Here is a 16,237-nt window from a genome sequence, read left to right on the forward strand (position 1 = left end):
AAGTCTGATTCGAACACCCCCATCAACCAAAAGAAGACTTTTGTCATTTAGAACACGGCAGCGGACGTGTAGACAGAGTCTTAGGCTTGTCCAGCATCCGGGACTGCAGCATGGCAGGTATCGTGGGTTTTCCTGCTGTGCTACTATAGTGTCAGAAGCAGCCCGCCGTCAAACATGTGAGAACATCGGCCGTCACCCACACATTTACCAAGCAAACACGGTGCGAGTCTGGCTGTGACGACAACAATGCCTCATTCTACTGATCACAGTCCGAGATCATGCCAACCACAAACTGCAAAAGAAGGCGGTGAGAAGCGGTGTACACACCGACTGTTTCTACTCTAGGACAACAAGTATGATACGCAGAGTACACGTGGTGCCAGACCCTGAACAAGGAAGGAGGATTTTCTTGATGACCGGCTATAGGCCATAACGACGTACCCGTTACCCGGCATGCATTTGCGCTGCAGAGTGTCTGAATTTGCCATAAGGGGTCATGGGTATTATTGACAAACTCATGATGCCGCTCATACAAAGTTACAAAGTCACATAACACGCTTCGGATGAGCATGACAGCACAGACAAGATCTGCACCTGCACCTGTGACAAGCGCCACAAGCAAGGCCAAGAAAAACGGTTGCAGCTTCATTTTGTTTTGCTTTTCTTGACAAGTCATGTGTTTGACTGCTGCAGCATGCAAGCGGTCGGCCGTTGCATCAAAGGCCAGGAAGGCCAGGCTTGCCTAGGTACCCATGGATCTTTTATGACGTCCCAAGATTGTTGCGCTGTTTCAAGCCAAACTGAAACAGGGAATGTACCGGAAACCTCATGAAATCGCTGGGAACTCGATCGCCCTAAGTGACAAGCGCGCCGTTTCTGACCTATGAATCATGTTGGCGAGAAACATCGGTAGTTGGGAAGATCCGTCAGAGAATTCCAACCGTGATAATGGCGGGAGCGGAAGGGCTGGCTCAGGGTTTGGCAAGTCAGGTCAAGCCGCTTCAGCCCCCAATCCCGTTGATGTACTGTAATCATTTCTGACAGCCCAGCAGAGTAACAAGTTGACAACTTCGGGTGTATTATCCTAATTGTTTCTTTGCCGTTTTCTGTGTTGTTAACAACGATCTACTCGGACGCAGTCTATCTCCCTGGAAAAATGTTCAGTGATGGGTGTGCACCTTGAACGGACTAATTTGCGCACTCAGCTGGCTCGACCTGTTTGGCGAACTTCTAGAAACACCGTTCGACGCCATAGCCGTTTAAGCGGCTCCTAGGCCTGGCTACCTGCTTCCCCGTCGTTGGTATTACAATCCAACCAGAGAAGACAGATCTCACCCCTACAACCACGTCCTCACTTACGAGAGCGGTTTCTTTCTGCACTCGCCAAACCAGCAAGGCTCGGATGAGTAGCCTGTCGTGGCCATCTTTGCGGGCCGAGTCGTCCTGGGCACACTCGCTTGTTTTTAAGTTGCTGACCAGGCTGAGTCCGACGTTTGAGACAGGAACAGCAGCCTTCTTTGAAGCAGACGACATGCGCTGTTTACTGCAGAGTGCCCCTTATCAATTTGGGTTGGAACGATGTCAACGTATGGGACTTTATTACCATTCCGTAATTGATGGTCTACGAGGCTTACCCCTTGAGCCCAAGGCCTGTCAGGCCTTGCAGAGGGTCAAATGTTCTCGCCTCAAGAACAATGTGAAGTTGTCCACATCGCGCAGGCTGTCACTAATTAAGATACATGGCGGAAGGCAGTATTGACATCCTGAGAAGACCTCCCGCAGTTGACTGCGACCCGCCTGGGTCTGTCTACTTACCTAGTCTTGATATACTTCCCACAATTTGTGCTGGACCTGTCTAGCATATCAAGCCTGATGGAGTGTGGTGGTGGCTTGTGATCTATCTTCCCCAGGGTCTCCATGCATGCATGGAGGCAACAAGCCCGCCGGGATAACCCATGATCAGGTCGATCGGTCGATTCTCTCGTGCTCTCGACACGTCACACCGCATGAAGCAAATATCCGACAAACTGGTGTCGACCTGAAATTGAATACGAGGCAGCCATCACAACAGAATTGTTTTGCTGTAAGTCCGTGTCATCGTGAGTGGGTGTGACGCGACCGAAGATCCCTTGTACTAGTTATGGTACATTCAGCCTTCCGTCACACAGGCTGGATTGAGATCCGGGTTCCCGCAGAACCGTTATGCTGTGCGACCTGCCTTTGATGCAGGCGGATTCCTCTCCCGCAATGGTTGTTCAGCATCTGGCGTGCCACAATATTTCATTATCTGCATGCACCTCCTTTGGGGCAGGGGCCCTCTACTACCACATTGCTGTGCATTTCCTGCTTGTTGCTTTGTCGCCGGCCTGAGGCATGTCCGTTGTCAGCGTGGTTTGCATCACGTTGGACCAATTTCCAACCCCAGGTTGGTCAGCTGTCAATGCTGTGGCACTCCATCTACAATGGATGTCTACAATGTCTTGAAAACAAGCAGAACTCCACTTGCAAGGAGGTAAGGTCGTTACTTGTGATGCTGGATACCTCTGAATACAACCATGAGTATGGAAGATATGTGTCTACGAAGCATACCCGTTTCAAACAAGGTGACAAGGCATTAACGCCAGGGACGGCACCTTATCAAACGAGATATACTATGTTGTTATGTACGAAGGACTCCCCAGCAATATCGGAAGAAAAGTACATCATTGGAAATCCGAAGTGCGCCTATATCAAAGAAGAAATATTAGTCTATTGAGTACGAAGCACTCCTAAAATTCATCGAAAAGGATTATCACACTGAATACATGGAGAGTACCCATGCTAACGAGGAATACTAAGTTGTCAGGCATGAAGCGCTCCCGGGGTTCATCGGGGAAGGTCAAGTCATTGAAATTAGGAAGTACACCCTGGACAGAGGTGGAAAGTCATCTTATTGACGTTTGGGAGCCTTTCGCTCATGATGCTCGAATTATCTGCTATTGTGCTCTTGGTTCACTCCCGCCCGATCAGGCCTCCCACTCTCCATCCTCGCTGTCGCCCTCCTCGGCCTCACCGGCAACCTCAGCCTCGCCAAAAGCTGCCTCTACCAACTCCTCCAAATACTCCTCAAACCGCCCATCCTGGCGCTCCTCCATGGCCCTCCTGGCCCTATTCTGCCATCCCTGCTCGTAGAAACCCTCTGCCACATTCTGCTTGAACTTGGGGACTGCTGCCTTGATGTTGGCGTCATTCTGGACCATGTCTGCAGTCAGGGGACAGACCAAGGCGCCGTAGATGTCCTCATTGTATTGGCGAAGACGTGGTGGAAGAGAATCGATGATTGCACGTTTCTCGGCTTCAGTATAGTCCGTAGACCAGCCAGAGATTGCAGCGACGAGGAAGGCGTGTATGTTTTTCGCGACAACAAGAGAAGAACCGTTCAGGACGCGAGCAGCTGACCAGGGACCGGAGGGAGTGCTGGCAGGCTTGGTGGTGCCGGCGGAGGAGGTTTTGGAGGTCTTTGAGGACTTTGAGGCCTTTCTGGTGGACTTCTTTGGTGCCATTGTGGTTTCTGGACTTGAATAGATCGGTTTGTGAAGCGTGAGAAGGTCTGGAAGGTCTGTACGAGAAGAAGAAGCTATGCTGATCGCTGTAGAACACGAAGAGGTAGCGTTGTCGAGGACTGATCAGGGGCAAGACTTTGTGATGACTTGAAAGAACACAGCGTCGTGATAGAGAGTCTTCTTGTCGCTGTCTTGGAGATGTTGCTTTCACAAGGTAGTAAGAAAGGAAGAGTCGCAGAGAAAGATCGGTTTGACCTTTCCTGCACTTTTCAAAACACCGAAGGCGGCCAGTATAGCCGATTTTGAATGGGTGCGGCGGCGATATACAGCTGCCGCTTGGCTGAATCAGACAATGGAATAGTTCGGACAATCACCCGAGGCGGTGATCATTCAAATCCTGGATCTCGGGGATTCATGCTGCTGGCAGGACCAGAGGGAAAGACACCCGACTTGTCTTACCATGCGGCCTTAGTTGTGAGGGAAAGCACATCCTTCACTGTGAAAAAGGGCCAGCCTCTTTCCACTTGTTCTGGGGAAAGATGCTCCTGTCCTCTGGCAAGTCGACGAGACTAACGTGTGCGCCGTGGAGACAGAAGCCGCAGACCGTTGTCGTTGATGATACTCTGTAGTGGACGGTTTGATAACGTCGAGCCTCGGCACATGACAGAGCCAATCAGGGTGGACCACCACATCTCATCCCATACTTGACGTCGACCAACCTCCCTGACACATCCGTATCCAACACAATCTGTACTTATTATCCATCTAATCAACCAGCACGAGACGATATCATCACGACCGAGCCTGTCTCTATATCGCTGGAATAGTCGGCTGGGAACGGCTTTCCAGGCTCTAGAGCGATGGCGTCTTCGACGCTTCGCCGTTCCGCACACGCGACCATGAACACTCTCTCCAGCGCATCAACCGCAGCCCTTAACCTTCCCTCTACATATGCAAACTACGTCGCGCACAACGCATCCGCTGTATCCAACGTTGAGCAGAGCCTGCGCTCACTCACCTACCTCCTTCCCGGAGCGCGCTTCCACGATGCCGAGATCGCATCCGAATCCGTCCACACCTTCGTCCAACTCCTCTCCATCTACCACGACCATCTCCTCAAGAAGCGCGCCTCCCTCCTAGCTCTATCACCAACAGTCCTGAAATCCAAAGTCGTCAAATTACAAAATCCTAAACCCTCCTTACACGCAAGATACACTACATTCTGGACGACCTCATCATCATTATACTCCAAGATCGCGACACTCATGAAAATTGCACAATACACAGAACTCCTCTGGGAGATGGTCGCGCGCCGGCGCGGTGGAGAAAAGACTCGATGGCGCGTAGTGGTCCTATTGGAATCATTCAAGGCGATATGTCGCTTACTCCTCATGCGACTCACCAATTCACGACCACTAGTCAGCCCGCCAATGCCTCTTCGCGAGGACTTTGCGCCCGTCGAGGCCGAAGGTGAAGAAGAAGACGAACTGCAAGCACTTCGTGCCGACAATGGCGACTCCTTCGATGTCAAAACCGCTCTGGGCGAAGCGGGCGTCCCCACACCGCCAATGTCGGACAGCGGCAATGGCAAACCCTCAGCATCCTCACTATCCATATCCGAACCGTACAGCATGCCGCGCACCGGGTTCACACTGCCTACGCTTCCTACGCCCGAAACCGTGTCGAGTTATCTGCTCAATCATGTGCTTACAGCCGACGATGTCAAGCCCGCGAAACAACTCCTCCACCAACTCACGACACTACGCGGCCAAGCCGCAGAGATAATGTACATTCTCCGGCCCGTTGTGTACGCACTCATGATGCAGCGTGTGGCCCGGAGTTACGGGTACGAGGGCACGAAGTGGAAACGCCACTGGACGCCCTGGCTTGTGGGCTTCGCCATGGAATACTTTGCGAGACAAATGGCCAAGGCCGATCTCGCGGCGAGAGTGCCCGGCGGCGCAAGAAACGGTCTATCCGCGCTGGAGAGGGACGAGTTGAAGAAGCGTGGCTGGAGTCTGGCTTGGTGGGGCATGAGAGGTGCATTTTACGAGAATGTCACGAAGAAATGGATCCATGGTGTTGCCGACTCGTTGAAGGGTAGGCCGCTGATTGATCTAGCGGGCACAGTGGTCGAGGAGTACGAATATCTTTGGGGTAACTACTATTTCAGCACGTCGACTATGTAATGAGGTGCCAGGTACATGGCGCTCTTATGTAATGATATTGAACGAATGCAATGGAAAACAATGATCGATCGCAATACTTTGAACTTTTAGTGCTGCCTGGTCACGACTACCTAAGTATGTGACTGTCAGACTGTGTCTTCAATTTCAGCTCCTCGCATAGCCTCGACTTGCATATTCCATGTTGACATCTGTAAATCCGCCTGAAGCCACTTCAAGTTACCATGATCACCCAGATGCATAGTACTCTTGGTCGATTCCAGCATGAATGCCACCCATGATATTCTCGTACAAGCACTTCATCTTCTCCCGTCTTATCCTGCATTGCAAAAACCATTCGAAAATCGAGTTCATATCCATCTGGCTTCAAGAAGGCCCTTTCACCAATTCACATGTGGTACCCAGGATGGTCGTCCATTCGCCGTTGATAAAAGAGTTGAAACTATCAGTAATTGCTCGAGTGTCGTCTTGTCATGTCATCATGATGTTCGAGAACACGTTCTCATCATCGAGCATCCATGGGACCGTGCTTTTTTGTGATATGGGTACGAAAGGAAAAGAGATTTGTGTTGGAGCTTAAACCGCGACCATTCTAGGCCGGGCAAGCGGACTGGAGATGTCCAGGTTGCTTGCCTGAATCGCTGTTAGCATACACGACCACGATTTTAACAGATATTCTTACATTTGTAGCAGAGGCGCTCTTGGCTTGGCTCAGATGGGCAGTCGCGAGACAAGTGACCTTGTTCACCACAGTTGTAGCATTTCTGAGCACGGCCTTGGGTGCAGTCACTGGTAACGAGTTAGTCGGGATCGGTCAGGAGCACAGCAGGAGATATGATATACCGTGACATATGGCCGACACCTCCGCATGACTACTCATCGTTAGCAATACGCCCGTGAAAGTTGAGTTGGAAAAGTACTCACATAGCAGGTCTGACCACCACCGCCGCCGCCGCCGCCGCCGCCACGGCTGTAGCCACCCTCACGTTGGTAGCCACCACCGCCACCACCATAGCCTCCTTGTTGGCCACCGGATGAGGTGCAGTCACTGAGAAATCAGCAATTGTTCCCGAAGATGTCGGGTAATGATGAACTCACCGCGCTATGTGACCTTGTCCACCGCAGCGATAGCATTCACGAGCAGAGCCGCCGCCGCCGCCGCCATAGGAGTTCCCGCCGCCGCCACCGAAGGATTGACCTCCGCCACTGCCCCAGCCAGCACCAGCTCCGCCAGGAGGACCAGCTTGAGGGCAGTCACGGGCCATGTGTCCTTCGTTACCACCTGTTTCTGTCAATGTGTTTTCAGCCAGATGTTTTCGAAATCAAACTGACATTTGTAGCAAGACTTTGGCTTGGGAGCAGCAGTGCATTCGCGACTGACGTGTCCTTCAGCTGTGGAAAGGGTTAGCTTGATGAAATTGGGAGGAGGCGAGCAGGCGTCATACCACCGCAGTTGTAGCTGTTTAGCAAGATCTGGTTAGCTATTGTATTTTGGAAGGCTCTCTGCAGAGAATTGCTTACCAGGTAGGGTTTCCTTTCTTAGGGCAATCGCGAGCCTGGAGTAGCGTAAGAGGGTGGAAGAGTAGTCATAGCGATCATAAGCACCTGGTGAGACGAGTCACCGCAGTTGTAGCAGCCACGATCCATCTTGTAGAGAGTTGATTTGAGCTAACTGAAGCAAATCCGTCAGTATGAATGTCTTTGAGAGACAGGAAGAGCACAAAAGCGTACCAGAAGCGAGTAGATTGTGTTATTGAGAGCGATCTTGACTTTGAGCCACAGATTTGATTGTTGCAGGTTGCAATGAAATTGTTTTGGATTGCGATTGAGGGCAAAGTGAAGGCGGAGGAGAAAATGAGCAGTGGCAGTTGTCAACGTGCAAGCGGCAGCAAGAATAATTAGTGGGGGGGTTGATTCTTTCGTCACAGTTTTTTGACGTTTACGCCGCCAGTTGTTCACTGTTCCCTCAGCACTGCGCTGCGCCAGCCCGCAAAAGCCAAAGCCAACGGGGGCGAGCCGCCTGAGTCGCTCGTTTAGTATTTCGTCCACTCCACTGGTTCGATCCTGTGCAGGTCGCACATCCCCTCGATCCACTCCAGCAACGTCCAAACCGTGATCTGGATGGGCCTGAAAGTTTTGAACGATTCAGAGATTGGTGAGAGATCGGCCAGACCTCATTCATCGAGCCATTATTCATTCATATATCATTTCCCTAAAACGCCAAACTTTCTATGTAAAGTCGTATAGCGCCATTATCTGTGTCTGATCTCTTTCGCCCAGGACCACAACTTGTTCTTCGTCAAAGCCTACCCATCTACGAGTAAGGCTGAGTTCTCGTTTCATCTCATGGAGAGCAAGCCCTAACCCGGAGCCTCGTTCTGCCAACGCTGTGGCAATTCCGGACAGATCATGCACCGCCTTTATTCGCGTGCTAGTCTTTGTCTGAACGCTGGTCGTCATCACAGGCTCCAACTCCCATACCCGGATCTCATCGCCTCGGCAGCTGATCGAAACGGCCTTCCCTCGATTGTTGACTTCCGCTCCAGAGACGGCAGACGTATGTCCCCAGAGACGTCGACCGGCACTGACCTCCAGCTTTGTTTCATTCGAGGTCACCATGAATGACATGATGGTGTTGTCTGCTAGCGTGCATACGAGAAATGGATGCTCGTAAGATAATGAAGTAGGTGGACTCATCAGCTGAGGGTGTAGAGGCATTGGTAAAGAGCTGGCGGCGCGGGTGGCCATCTCCCATTTGTCTTTACCCTGATACCGCGCATCAATGGGTGTTTCAATCGTTGAAGCCAGCCTACTGTCCAACAACAGGCCGTTTGCCGACATCATGATCTCCTGCAATCCCATGCACCATCCAGAATGCACCCTGTTGAATGCATACGCTACAGTGGCGATGACCCTCGTGGACGTTCTTCGCAGTGCCAGTGAAACCGGTGAAAAGGACGCATCTGACTGGAGCCGGGCAATCGGTGCCAATTTTCCAGCTGCTGCGCCTTCCTCCTGATGTGTGCTTAGATCATAAAGTGATAGGAACTTCGTCTTGGAAACGGTCATGGCATACGGCATTGCAAGAGCAACAGCCATAAGGGGTCCGTCTGCTGAGCGGTGGCTCATCACTGGTTCGATTTTGCCCTCGTCTTTAAAAGCATACATTGAGAAAGTGCCATCTCGGAAACCCAATAGTACATGTACTAGGCCATCGGAGGTGTCCAGGGCCATGCAGGTTGCTTCGGCTTCGAGATGTAGGGGTTGTTGAGCCTTCAAAGTTCGTGTCCCGGCAGACGACGACCATGCCCGTAGTCCGGACAACCGGTCGACAGTGAATATTATGCCTTTGTGAAGTTTTGCGATGACTGGTGGCGATGGAGGATTCGCAACCTCTACTTCATGGACTTTTGCATTCCCAGCTACCCAATTGCTGCGGATCTTGAACTGTCGTTTCCAATCGACAGTAGGACCATCCCTCAATTTCTGTCCATGCTCTAGCCATTTCGCAATTTTTGTTCGATGCCTTGATTCTTCTCGGGTCTTGGTAGGCGGTAATCGACGGGCTCGTGACTCGATCCAGGCATCGTAATAATTTGCTTTCCATATCTCCCGATCGGTGGCTAACGAGCGAAAACGCTGTGAGACACTGAGAAAGCATCAGTCGATACTTGAGTAGTGCACAAGCACTCACCTTTCAGTACGGAGTAGGTCCTTTGTCTCGAGACTGGACAGGATGCGAAGTAGGATCTCATCACTAATGTCCAACAGATTGCGTCTTGGTCCGGTCCGACATCTCTTGATAGTGGACTGACCAGGAGTGTCGATATCATCGTCATCAGACCTCCGCCGCTTGGGCATCGTGCCTCTATCTCAGCAGTGCCTGCACTGTTTAGACAAAAAGTGGTTAAAGTACTGTCTTGCGGCAATTGCGACTGTGATATTCCGGGCGTCGACCCAAAGAACTGCCGGAGTTTGGCCGAGTTGACTCTCTTTTTGGTGCTTTGAACGCGTCTTGTCTTGTCTTGTCTCCAACATATAAGAAGATGAGCGCGTCGGCACAACAATTGACGAGCACCCTTATATCGGCATTGACTCAGAGCGAACTTCTTTATCGTCAAGTTAATGAGAGTATAAAGACTATTGAACGGTTGAAGCATGAAAATGGAAAGCTCAAGGAGCAACTTGACGATATCCTGAGCAAACAAAGAGATGCTCCTGTACTGCCTCCACCTCCGGACGATATACTAAAACGCGAGAATGAGCAGCTCAAGCAGGAACTTGAGGAGCTACGATTTCATCGACATGAATCTAAATCACCATCTGAGCATTCTGATGAACCGTTGAGATTGGAAAACGAGAAACTCAAAGAGCAGCTTGAAGAATTACGTGGTAAGCAGGCCGCTGCACCCGACCTATCTGCTCAATTCGACCAATTCTTCAGGAAGGACGTCGAGAGACAAGCCGAAATCGACCAATTGAAAGCAAAATTACGCGTTGTACAAGCAAAGGAAAGAAAATGGCGATTACAGCATCCGGGTGTCTCCTCCCCAGTCATCTCATCTGATGAGACTCAAGGCAACACGACACCCGTGGACGGCAAGCGAAAGCGACCCCGAAGCACAAGTCCTCAAGTTCTGAAGGAGATTTCTGCAAATGTCGTGTCTGGGGGCAATGTCTCGCACAACCGTCCCAAGTTTAAGAGGCTCAGCGATAGAGGAGCTGAAGCAATCCCTGCAGTGGCGGAAGATGGTGAGGAGTACAGCCGAGAAAGACCGGGCTCCGCAAAGGGAAAGGATACTGGTGCGAACGAAAGCAGCTCACCGCATCAGCGTCTCCAGGCTCTGCTCACAGCTCCGGGGCCCACTCCTTCAAAGCTCCTTTCTCGACCTGACACAAACGCGGCAGACCACAGACTGTCACCTTCGACAGATGAAGTGGAACCTCGAGCGCCGTTGCCTCCTACGAATGTCCTGCCTTCCGTTGCTCCGAAGGCCACATCAGTAAGGAAACCACCATTCCTTCCCCCAAAGGCACGTCCTGCAGCAGGGCCTGAGGATGAGGAACCATATCGCTCTAGGCCAGTGCATCGACTCAACCTTTCACATTTCAAGATCAACCCAGCTTGGAACGGTGGCTTTGACTACGCCTTCGAAGACGTTATGCGCGGACGTGAAGCCAGGAAATGCTTGCCAGGCTGCACACGCCCTGAGTGCTGTGGTGCCAAATTCAGGGCGTTGGCAGATACACTTCCAGCAGACAAGGATATGACAGATGACGAGTTGCTCCTATACTTCCTGGGACCGGATTCAGAGGAGAGGATACGTACCTTGACACCACTTGCGCGACTCAATCTCATTCACGAAGCCCGTGCGAAGAGGCTGGCAAATCAGTACGGCAAGATGCATCGAGTTGCATATGATCGAGCACAAACTCCGCCGGGGTTTTGGAGCACAGATTTCCCCTCGACACAAGAGGACAAAGAGAATCGGGAAAAAGCAAGACTCATGGAGCGTCAAGAGATCGAAAAGCGATACGAAGAAGCCAAGAGAGGAGACGGACGGTGGCTCTTTGCGGACGAATGATAAGAATATCGTTGAGGACATCGACGATCTCTGCGCGAACATCATTAGAGAGCACATCGGGGGAATAGACATTCGAAGAGTCTGTAACGGGTACGTGGCCTCGCGCTAACAGGCAAGGTCGGGATTGAAGAGTAAAAGCGAGTATTATCAGAGCCCTCCGGTCAGTACTGGAAGACAAGATCTACCTACGTGGAGGTGAGGTACTTCTGTCTTCGATTGATTTCCTTTCATCCACAGCGTCACTTTGCACCATCTGGATGATGGTCAACTGATACTGCGACCTGCGCACTCTTTCTCTCTCCTGCTGGCCCAGTCCGCAATGCTCCTCTAAGTCGCTCTTTATCTGTTGAGAAAGCCCTCCGATGCTCGACGCTTATTCTTTCTGATCCGATCTTTATCACTAGCAGGCCGCATGTTTTCTATTTCGAGTTCACTTCTCACTTCAAGTTGAGATGAGCCACCACCACAAGACCAATTCCCGGCCCGCAGAGCCGCATGCACACGACCTTCGTTCGCGACAACACTTTGCACTTGCTGGAAAAAGTAGGATGGTGTCACTCAAGATACGGACCGGAGAGAACATAATCGACGGAGAAAACTCTTCCTTCAACAATTACGACATAAGTCAACCTCTGATCTCGCGAATCGAGCAACTAATCCCTGCTCGTTACAAGAGCCCGCCACACTCAAAAAGCCGAATCTTCGCTGCTCTAGAAGATGCTATCTCGTTTGTGCATAATACGTGCCCCGCGGGCCTGAAGCGCGGCAATCTGCCACGAGCCGATACGTTGAGCGAGAAGTGCCGTTTACTTGGGTCTTTCATACCTATTCCATATTTCCCGCCTTCAGGACGGCCTGTCGACCGCTTTCTAGGGGGTCTCATAACCTACCTCGAAGATCAGAACACGAGGGGTGTCACTGCTCCATCGCCAGTCGACACACCTCAGAGCGGCGCCGCCGCATCTAAAACAGATGCACGACAGCCTCCAATAGCCGAGTCAGGACCTGGCAGGGCACAGCTCCCTACACCGCCGACGCTGGGGACAGACGAAATATCAGCTATCAAAATAGAAAGCGATACTGAAACTGGAACTCCGAAGGGCTTGCGTAAGCAATCCAGAAAGAAAGGATCTTCGACAAGGCAACTATCCAGCGCCGCAAAGAGGAGGAAAAGACGCGAAGCAGCCAACCTTGAACGTGATGCTGCTGACGACAACACAAGGAGACCCCCAACCCATCCCAAGAAGAAGAAGGCAAAAGCGTTTCTCCACCACCGAGCCTCCAGCCCAGTGCTTGATCTTACTCCACAGCCACCGCAAATCGATGTGGCCAGCGTCTCCGCGCAGCTACGGGACCGTCTCAATGTCACGCCTAAGGAGCGACCGAGCAGAAATGGCCAATCCTCCGACTCCGAAAGTTCAGAAGAATCAGACTCATCGAGCGATTCAGACTCTAGGCCCGTTGTAGCAAATCCAGCAGGCGCCCGCAAGGAAGAGCAACAACGAGAATTGCACAGGGCAAAGCGCAGAAAACCTCTGAACGTTTATCGAGCCATGTATGACGAGGCTCAAGAGGAGATACGGTTTTTACAAGACCTGCTAATGAAGGGCGCGGGACTGACCGAGGCTGATCTCAAGGCTTGCAAAGTCCGAGTCAAAAATGGACGGGGATTTAAATATGCGTTTGACCTGGTGTACAATCCTGACGTGGACGATCGTGGCAAGGAACCACCGAGAAAGAAAGTGAGAGTTTCGCTTTGAGTCAGATGAGGCCAGCTAGAGTTTGCTAGGAGGCGTCCTGCAGAGACTGGGCGAGCATTCATTCCTGGCCTGATTGGCATTGCCTGATTTTCGATGCATGCTGAACTGCCTTTGTCTGTACAAGATGAGAGGAGGTTTTGGACTTTGTATGTAGCTTAGCTGTGTGGCAGAAGACGGGCTGAACATCCTTTGTTTGACAATCAACCAGGAACGAATGTATGTGTCTCTTCTTTGTTCTTGATTCTTTGTTCACGGGTAGACTGTTCACACTACACTTGCCCACATGCGTCTATTACTGTGAAATCAGGAAAGGGGAATTTGAATTGGTAGATGCACTCGATACACTAGAACACTGTCTTTCTGTACAAAGAGATCCTGTCAAGTGCATGACAATGGGATGCTGACTATGTGGGTACAGTGCTACACTTACATCATATGTACTGACAACCCTCAATCATGATACAGCCAGTGCCGATGACGAAATAAAAAACCCGAAGCCCAACCCCATCTTTGAAACACCCGTCATTGCTCGAAGCTGCCGAAACCGTCCTCTGCTTCAAGTGCACAACAGATTGAACGACCTGTCTGACCGAAACCGCGCCCGTATGTGCAAACTCATGCCAACCTGCCGAAGCCCCTAAAATATGTTGCTTGCTGAGTGGGGATCTCAATCGTTCAAGAGTCGAAAATAGGTGCGAAAATTGGAACTCCCCGAGACTCAAGAGCATATACCACTCTCCGCGTAACTCTGGGGTTGGAAATGATGAAGCACGCCTCCGCACCTGATGACACATACAGATCATATGTCAGCCGCACAAGATTTGGTCGTCCAGCGACAGTCGTGTTGATGATGACAGCTTCTGGATCAGCGCGGCGAATCTCTTCGACGATGCCTGGTTTGTATGTGGCCTCAGGATCAGGTGTTGACCATATGATGCGGCATGGGATGTTCTTCATGCATAAAAGCGACATGACAGGACCAACCCCGGATCCTGTGGCGACGAGTACCATCTTCTTGAATATTGGAGCGATGTATAATACGCCTTTGGTCGGGATACCACGAACCCAAAGTTTTGTCGGTGGCGATTTGATGAGTTTCGAGGTCCAGTCGCCTGCAGCGGATACGATGACGGAGAATCCTTGGCCATCCTCATCCGGGATACCAGCAAAGGCATGCCATTCTCTAAGAGGGCTTTCGGACAGTCGAGCAGCTGCACCTGCAGGGCACTTGGTATAAGTGAAGTGTAATTGAATGGCGTGATCCGACAGTGGTTCCGCATCGACTGCAACCTTTCGGAGGGAGAGCCATGGCAATATGATAGAGATGGTCGTAATCAGGAGGCTCCAAAATATAGGACTGCCAGCAACTGCGCCTTGGAGCGTGATAGTCGAGTCTGAGCTGTGAATTTTTGCGTCCGTCAGAAGTCCAAAGAGAACCCAGAACAGTGCTAGGGCAGTCCAACCGGCAAAGCGGTGAACCAATTCAAACGAGTTGTGAAGTCTTACACGAATGCTCGGATGTGCCATGACCACGATGGAGATGAAAAGTCCGTCGATTACCGCCATGACAGCCGGTATGGCATAGTTGTGCGTGTCGAGTAGTTTTTCTCGAAAGAATCTGACCACAGCGATGGTGAAAAACACTAGCCAGAGTGTGGCCGACATTGCACCGCCACTGTGTACTCCTCCTAGATGGTAGATCTTTGCAGCCATGCAGCGGATACGTAGTGGGAACCACTGAGGACATCTACCGAACAAGTAGAAGAGAGCATTAATGACAAGCTCCTGTCGAATCAGGACCGACGCAGTCACGTTGATGGCTACAGCCGAGCCAGCCGCTGTTGGTGACATTGTAAGCAGCCTGTGCTGTGTAGCCAGGACTACCATGGCGATGATATTTGACGTGAGCACAATGATGTTGAGGCGCCGATAGACCGACAGAATGGTCCACCGGAGATTCCGTAGGATGCGATCATATTTTTTCTCCGGAAATGGTGTCACAGGAATAGTTGGCTTTTCAAGTACCATGTCTGATGCCATCACAGGGCAAGGGTGATCACATGCGCCGTCGAGTTTGGGCAGGATGGCTACCGAACTTGTAGGAGTAATCTCTGTGAGCTCAGAGGCTTCGGTTTGTGACGAAGGATAGTGAGGATCAACGGAGTGGTTCATGTTGTCATTGGGATAGTTCGGATCTGGATGATGGTTCGGCTTTAGGGAATTCGCGTCGTATGCGACACGGTGGTGCTGGGGAGGATGTTTCGACACCCAGAATGGGTGAAAAGTATCTGGCGCCATCCCTAACTGTGTAGACCAGAAAGATCAGTAAGACTTTTCAAGAAAAGTTTTGCTTGGAACGAGGACAAATGAACCAGGACAGAAATGAAGATAAAATGTTCCCGGGGACGAGGCAGAAAAGAACGGAAAGGCATTGATAATGGCTGCCATAACTACCCGAGTCGACTGCCTCGAGATGCTTCGAGGCAGTGAACCGAAATTCACATGGCTGCCATGACGCCGCGAAGCAGTCAATACACAAGCGCGAGGCAGTGGAGTGTATGGGTTTGCTGCGCGACAAACGGAGTACCTACCCAGATGTGAAGATATTTAGCCTATAAAGGAGGCGTGTTGAAGAGGTGACGTCGTGGTATGGATCGGTGTTATCGGCATCTGATAAGACGACGTTCCTGACGCTTTTATACCGCTGGCGTTGCAGTTGATCGTGGAGGTACCTGAAACGAGGACATATCCTGCGAACAGAAAACGGATCGTGAAGCCGAAGGGCAACGAGTGGATCGGATCATACAACGAGGTACCAGGTGGTATTTTGGGAATGACGAGGTGGAGGATGGTGAGTGAAGGGGTTACCGAGGAGGTATCGAACGTGAAGCATTGGACGAATATTCAAGGTGACTCGAAAACGTGGGCCATGAGAAATCATGCAACCACTGGCAGCCGTAGGATGACAGAAACAGCCAAAACAAAGGTATCCGATCCGAACGTAGCCGAGAAGAATTCCTCAACGTTGTGGCATCAATGGTGTTGTGATGGTGTTGCATGCACTTTCGTACAGATCCGTCCGTAAGTAGCTATAGTGGTATCTAGCTATATTTTGATATCCAATCGGCCAAGGCAGTGAGGTCAGGCAGTGAGAGAGATCCGCG

At 51.2% G+C, this 16,237-nt stretch overlaps 7 protein-coding genes across 7 annotated transcripts; 3 read left to right on the top strand and 4 right to left on the bottom strand.

Moving 5' to 3' along the window:
• Nucleotides 1-2,880: 2,880 nt before the first annotated feature.
• EDD37DRAFT_407074 (uncharacterized protein) lies at nt 2,881-3,695 on the bottom strand. Its single transcript, XM_062812405.1, has one exon. The coding sequence runs from the start codon at nt 3,540-3,542 to the stop codon at nt 3,006-3,008; it is 537 nt and encodes a 178-aa protein (XP_062670190.1). The 5' UTR covers nt 3,543-3,695; the 3' UTR covers nt 2,881-3,005.
• A 586-nt stretch (nt 3,696-4,281) lies between these two features.
• Nucleotides 4,282-5,793, top strand: EDD37DRAFT_630707 (peroxisome membrane protein). Its single transcript, XM_062816596.1, has one exon. The coding sequence runs from the start codon at nt 4,403-4,405 to the stop codon at nt 5,729-5,731; it is 1,329 nt and encodes a 442-aa protein (XP_062670191.1). The 5' UTR covers nt 4,282-4,402; the 3' UTR covers nt 5,732-5,793.
• Nucleotides 5,794-6,304: 511 nt separating this feature from the next.
• On the bottom strand, nt 6,305-6,993 carry EDD37DRAFT_609306 (uncharacterized protein; the record flags this gene model as incomplete). Its single annotated transcript, XM_062815125.1, has 5 exons — nt 6,305-6,369; nt 6,411-6,517; nt 6,572-6,600; nt 6,653-6,776; nt 6,827-6,993. The coding sequence occupies 5 exons, from the start codon at nt 6,991-6,993 to the stop codon at nt 6,305-6,307; spliced, it is 492 nt and encodes a 163-aa protein (XP_062670192.1).
• Nucleotides 6,994-7,884: 891 nt separating this feature from the next.
• On the bottom strand, nt 7,885-9,685 carry EDD37DRAFT_630713 (uncharacterized protein). Its single transcript, XM_062816597.1, has 2 exons — nt 9,423-9,685; nt 7,885-9,377 (listed from the first exon to the last, which is right to left on the bottom strand). The coding sequence occupies exons 1-2, from the start codon at nt 9,587-9,589 to the stop codon at nt 7,958-7,960; spliced, it is 1,587 nt and encodes a 528-aa protein (XP_062670193.1). The 5' UTR covers nt 9,590-9,685; the 3' UTR covers nt 7,885-7,957.
• EDD37DRAFT_407319 (DNA repair protein endonuclease SAE2/CtIP C-terminus-domain-containing protein) lies at nt 9,583-11,539 on the top strand. The gene has a single exon (XM_062812409.1). The coding sequence runs from the start codon at nt 9,775-9,777 to the stop codon at nt 11,311-11,313; it is 1,539 nt and encodes a 512-aa protein (XP_062670194.1). The 5' UTR covers nt 9,583-9,774; the 3' UTR covers nt 11,314-11,539.
• EDD37DRAFT_407183 (uncharacterized protein) lies at nt 11,540-13,182 on the top strand. Its single transcript, XM_062812407.1, has one exon. The coding sequence runs from the start codon at nt 11,766-11,768 to the stop codon at nt 13,071-13,073; it is 1,308 nt and encodes a 435-aa protein (XP_062670195.1). The 5' UTR covers nt 11,540-11,765; the 3' UTR covers nt 13,074-13,182.
• Nucleotides 13,183-13,640: 458 nt separating this feature from the next.
• On the bottom strand, nt 13,641-15,782 carry EDD37DRAFT_407419 (uncharacterized protein). Its single transcript, XM_062812412.1, has 2 exons — nt 15,665-15,782; nt 13,641-15,377 (listed from the first exon to the last, which is right to left on the bottom strand). Exon 2 carries the CDS (start codon nt 15,369-15,371, stop codon nt 13,749-13,751), a length of 1,623 nt encoding a protein of 540 aa, XP_062670196.1. The 5' UTR covers nt 15,372-15,377; nt 15,665-15,782; the 3' UTR covers nt 13,641-13,748.
• Nucleotides 15,783-16,237: the final 455 nt, after the last annotated feature.

The sequence above is a fragment of the Exophiala viscosa genome (genome assembly GCF_022695815.1).
Source record: "Exophiala viscosa unplaced genomic scaffold EDD37scaffold_5, whole genome shotgun sequence".
NCBI lineage: Eukaryota > Fungi > Ascomycota > Eurotiomycetes > Chaetothyriales > Herpotrichiellaceae > Exophiala > Exophiala viscosa.

What these genes read in the sequence shown, in the direction of transcription:
- EDD37DRAFT_407074 (XM_062812405.1), bottom strand. Translation starts at nt 3,542, where the DNA reads ATGGCACCAAAGAAGTCCACCAGAAAGGCCTCAAAGTCCTCAAAGACC.
- EDD37DRAFT_630707 (XM_062816596.1), top strand. Translation starts at nt 4,403, where the DNA reads ATGGCGTCTTCGACGCTTCGCCGTTCCGCACACGCGACCATGAACACT.
- EDD37DRAFT_630713 (XM_062816597.1), bottom strand. Translation starts at nt 9,589, where the DNA reads ATGCCCAAGCGGCGGAGGTCTGATGACGATGATATCGACACTCCTGGT. An exon ending in GACCTACTCCGTACTGAAAG is followed by an intron (nt 9,378 to 9,422) that starts GTGAGTGCTTGT and finishes ATGCTTTCTCAG; the next exon opens with TGTCTCACAGCGTTTTCGCT.
- EDD37DRAFT_407419 (XM_062812412.1), bottom strand. Translation starts at nt 15,371, where the DNA reads ATGGCGCCAGATACTTTTCACCCATTCTGGGTGTCGAAACATCCTCCC.
- EDD37DRAFT_407183 (XM_062812407.1), top strand. Translation starts at nt 11,766, where the DNA reads ATGAGCCACCACCACAAGACCAATTCCCGGCCCGCAGAGCCGCATGCA.
- EDD37DRAFT_407319 (XM_062812409.1), top strand. Translation starts at nt 9,775, where the DNA reads ATGAGCGCGTCGGCACAACAATTGACGAGCACCCTTATATCGGCATTG.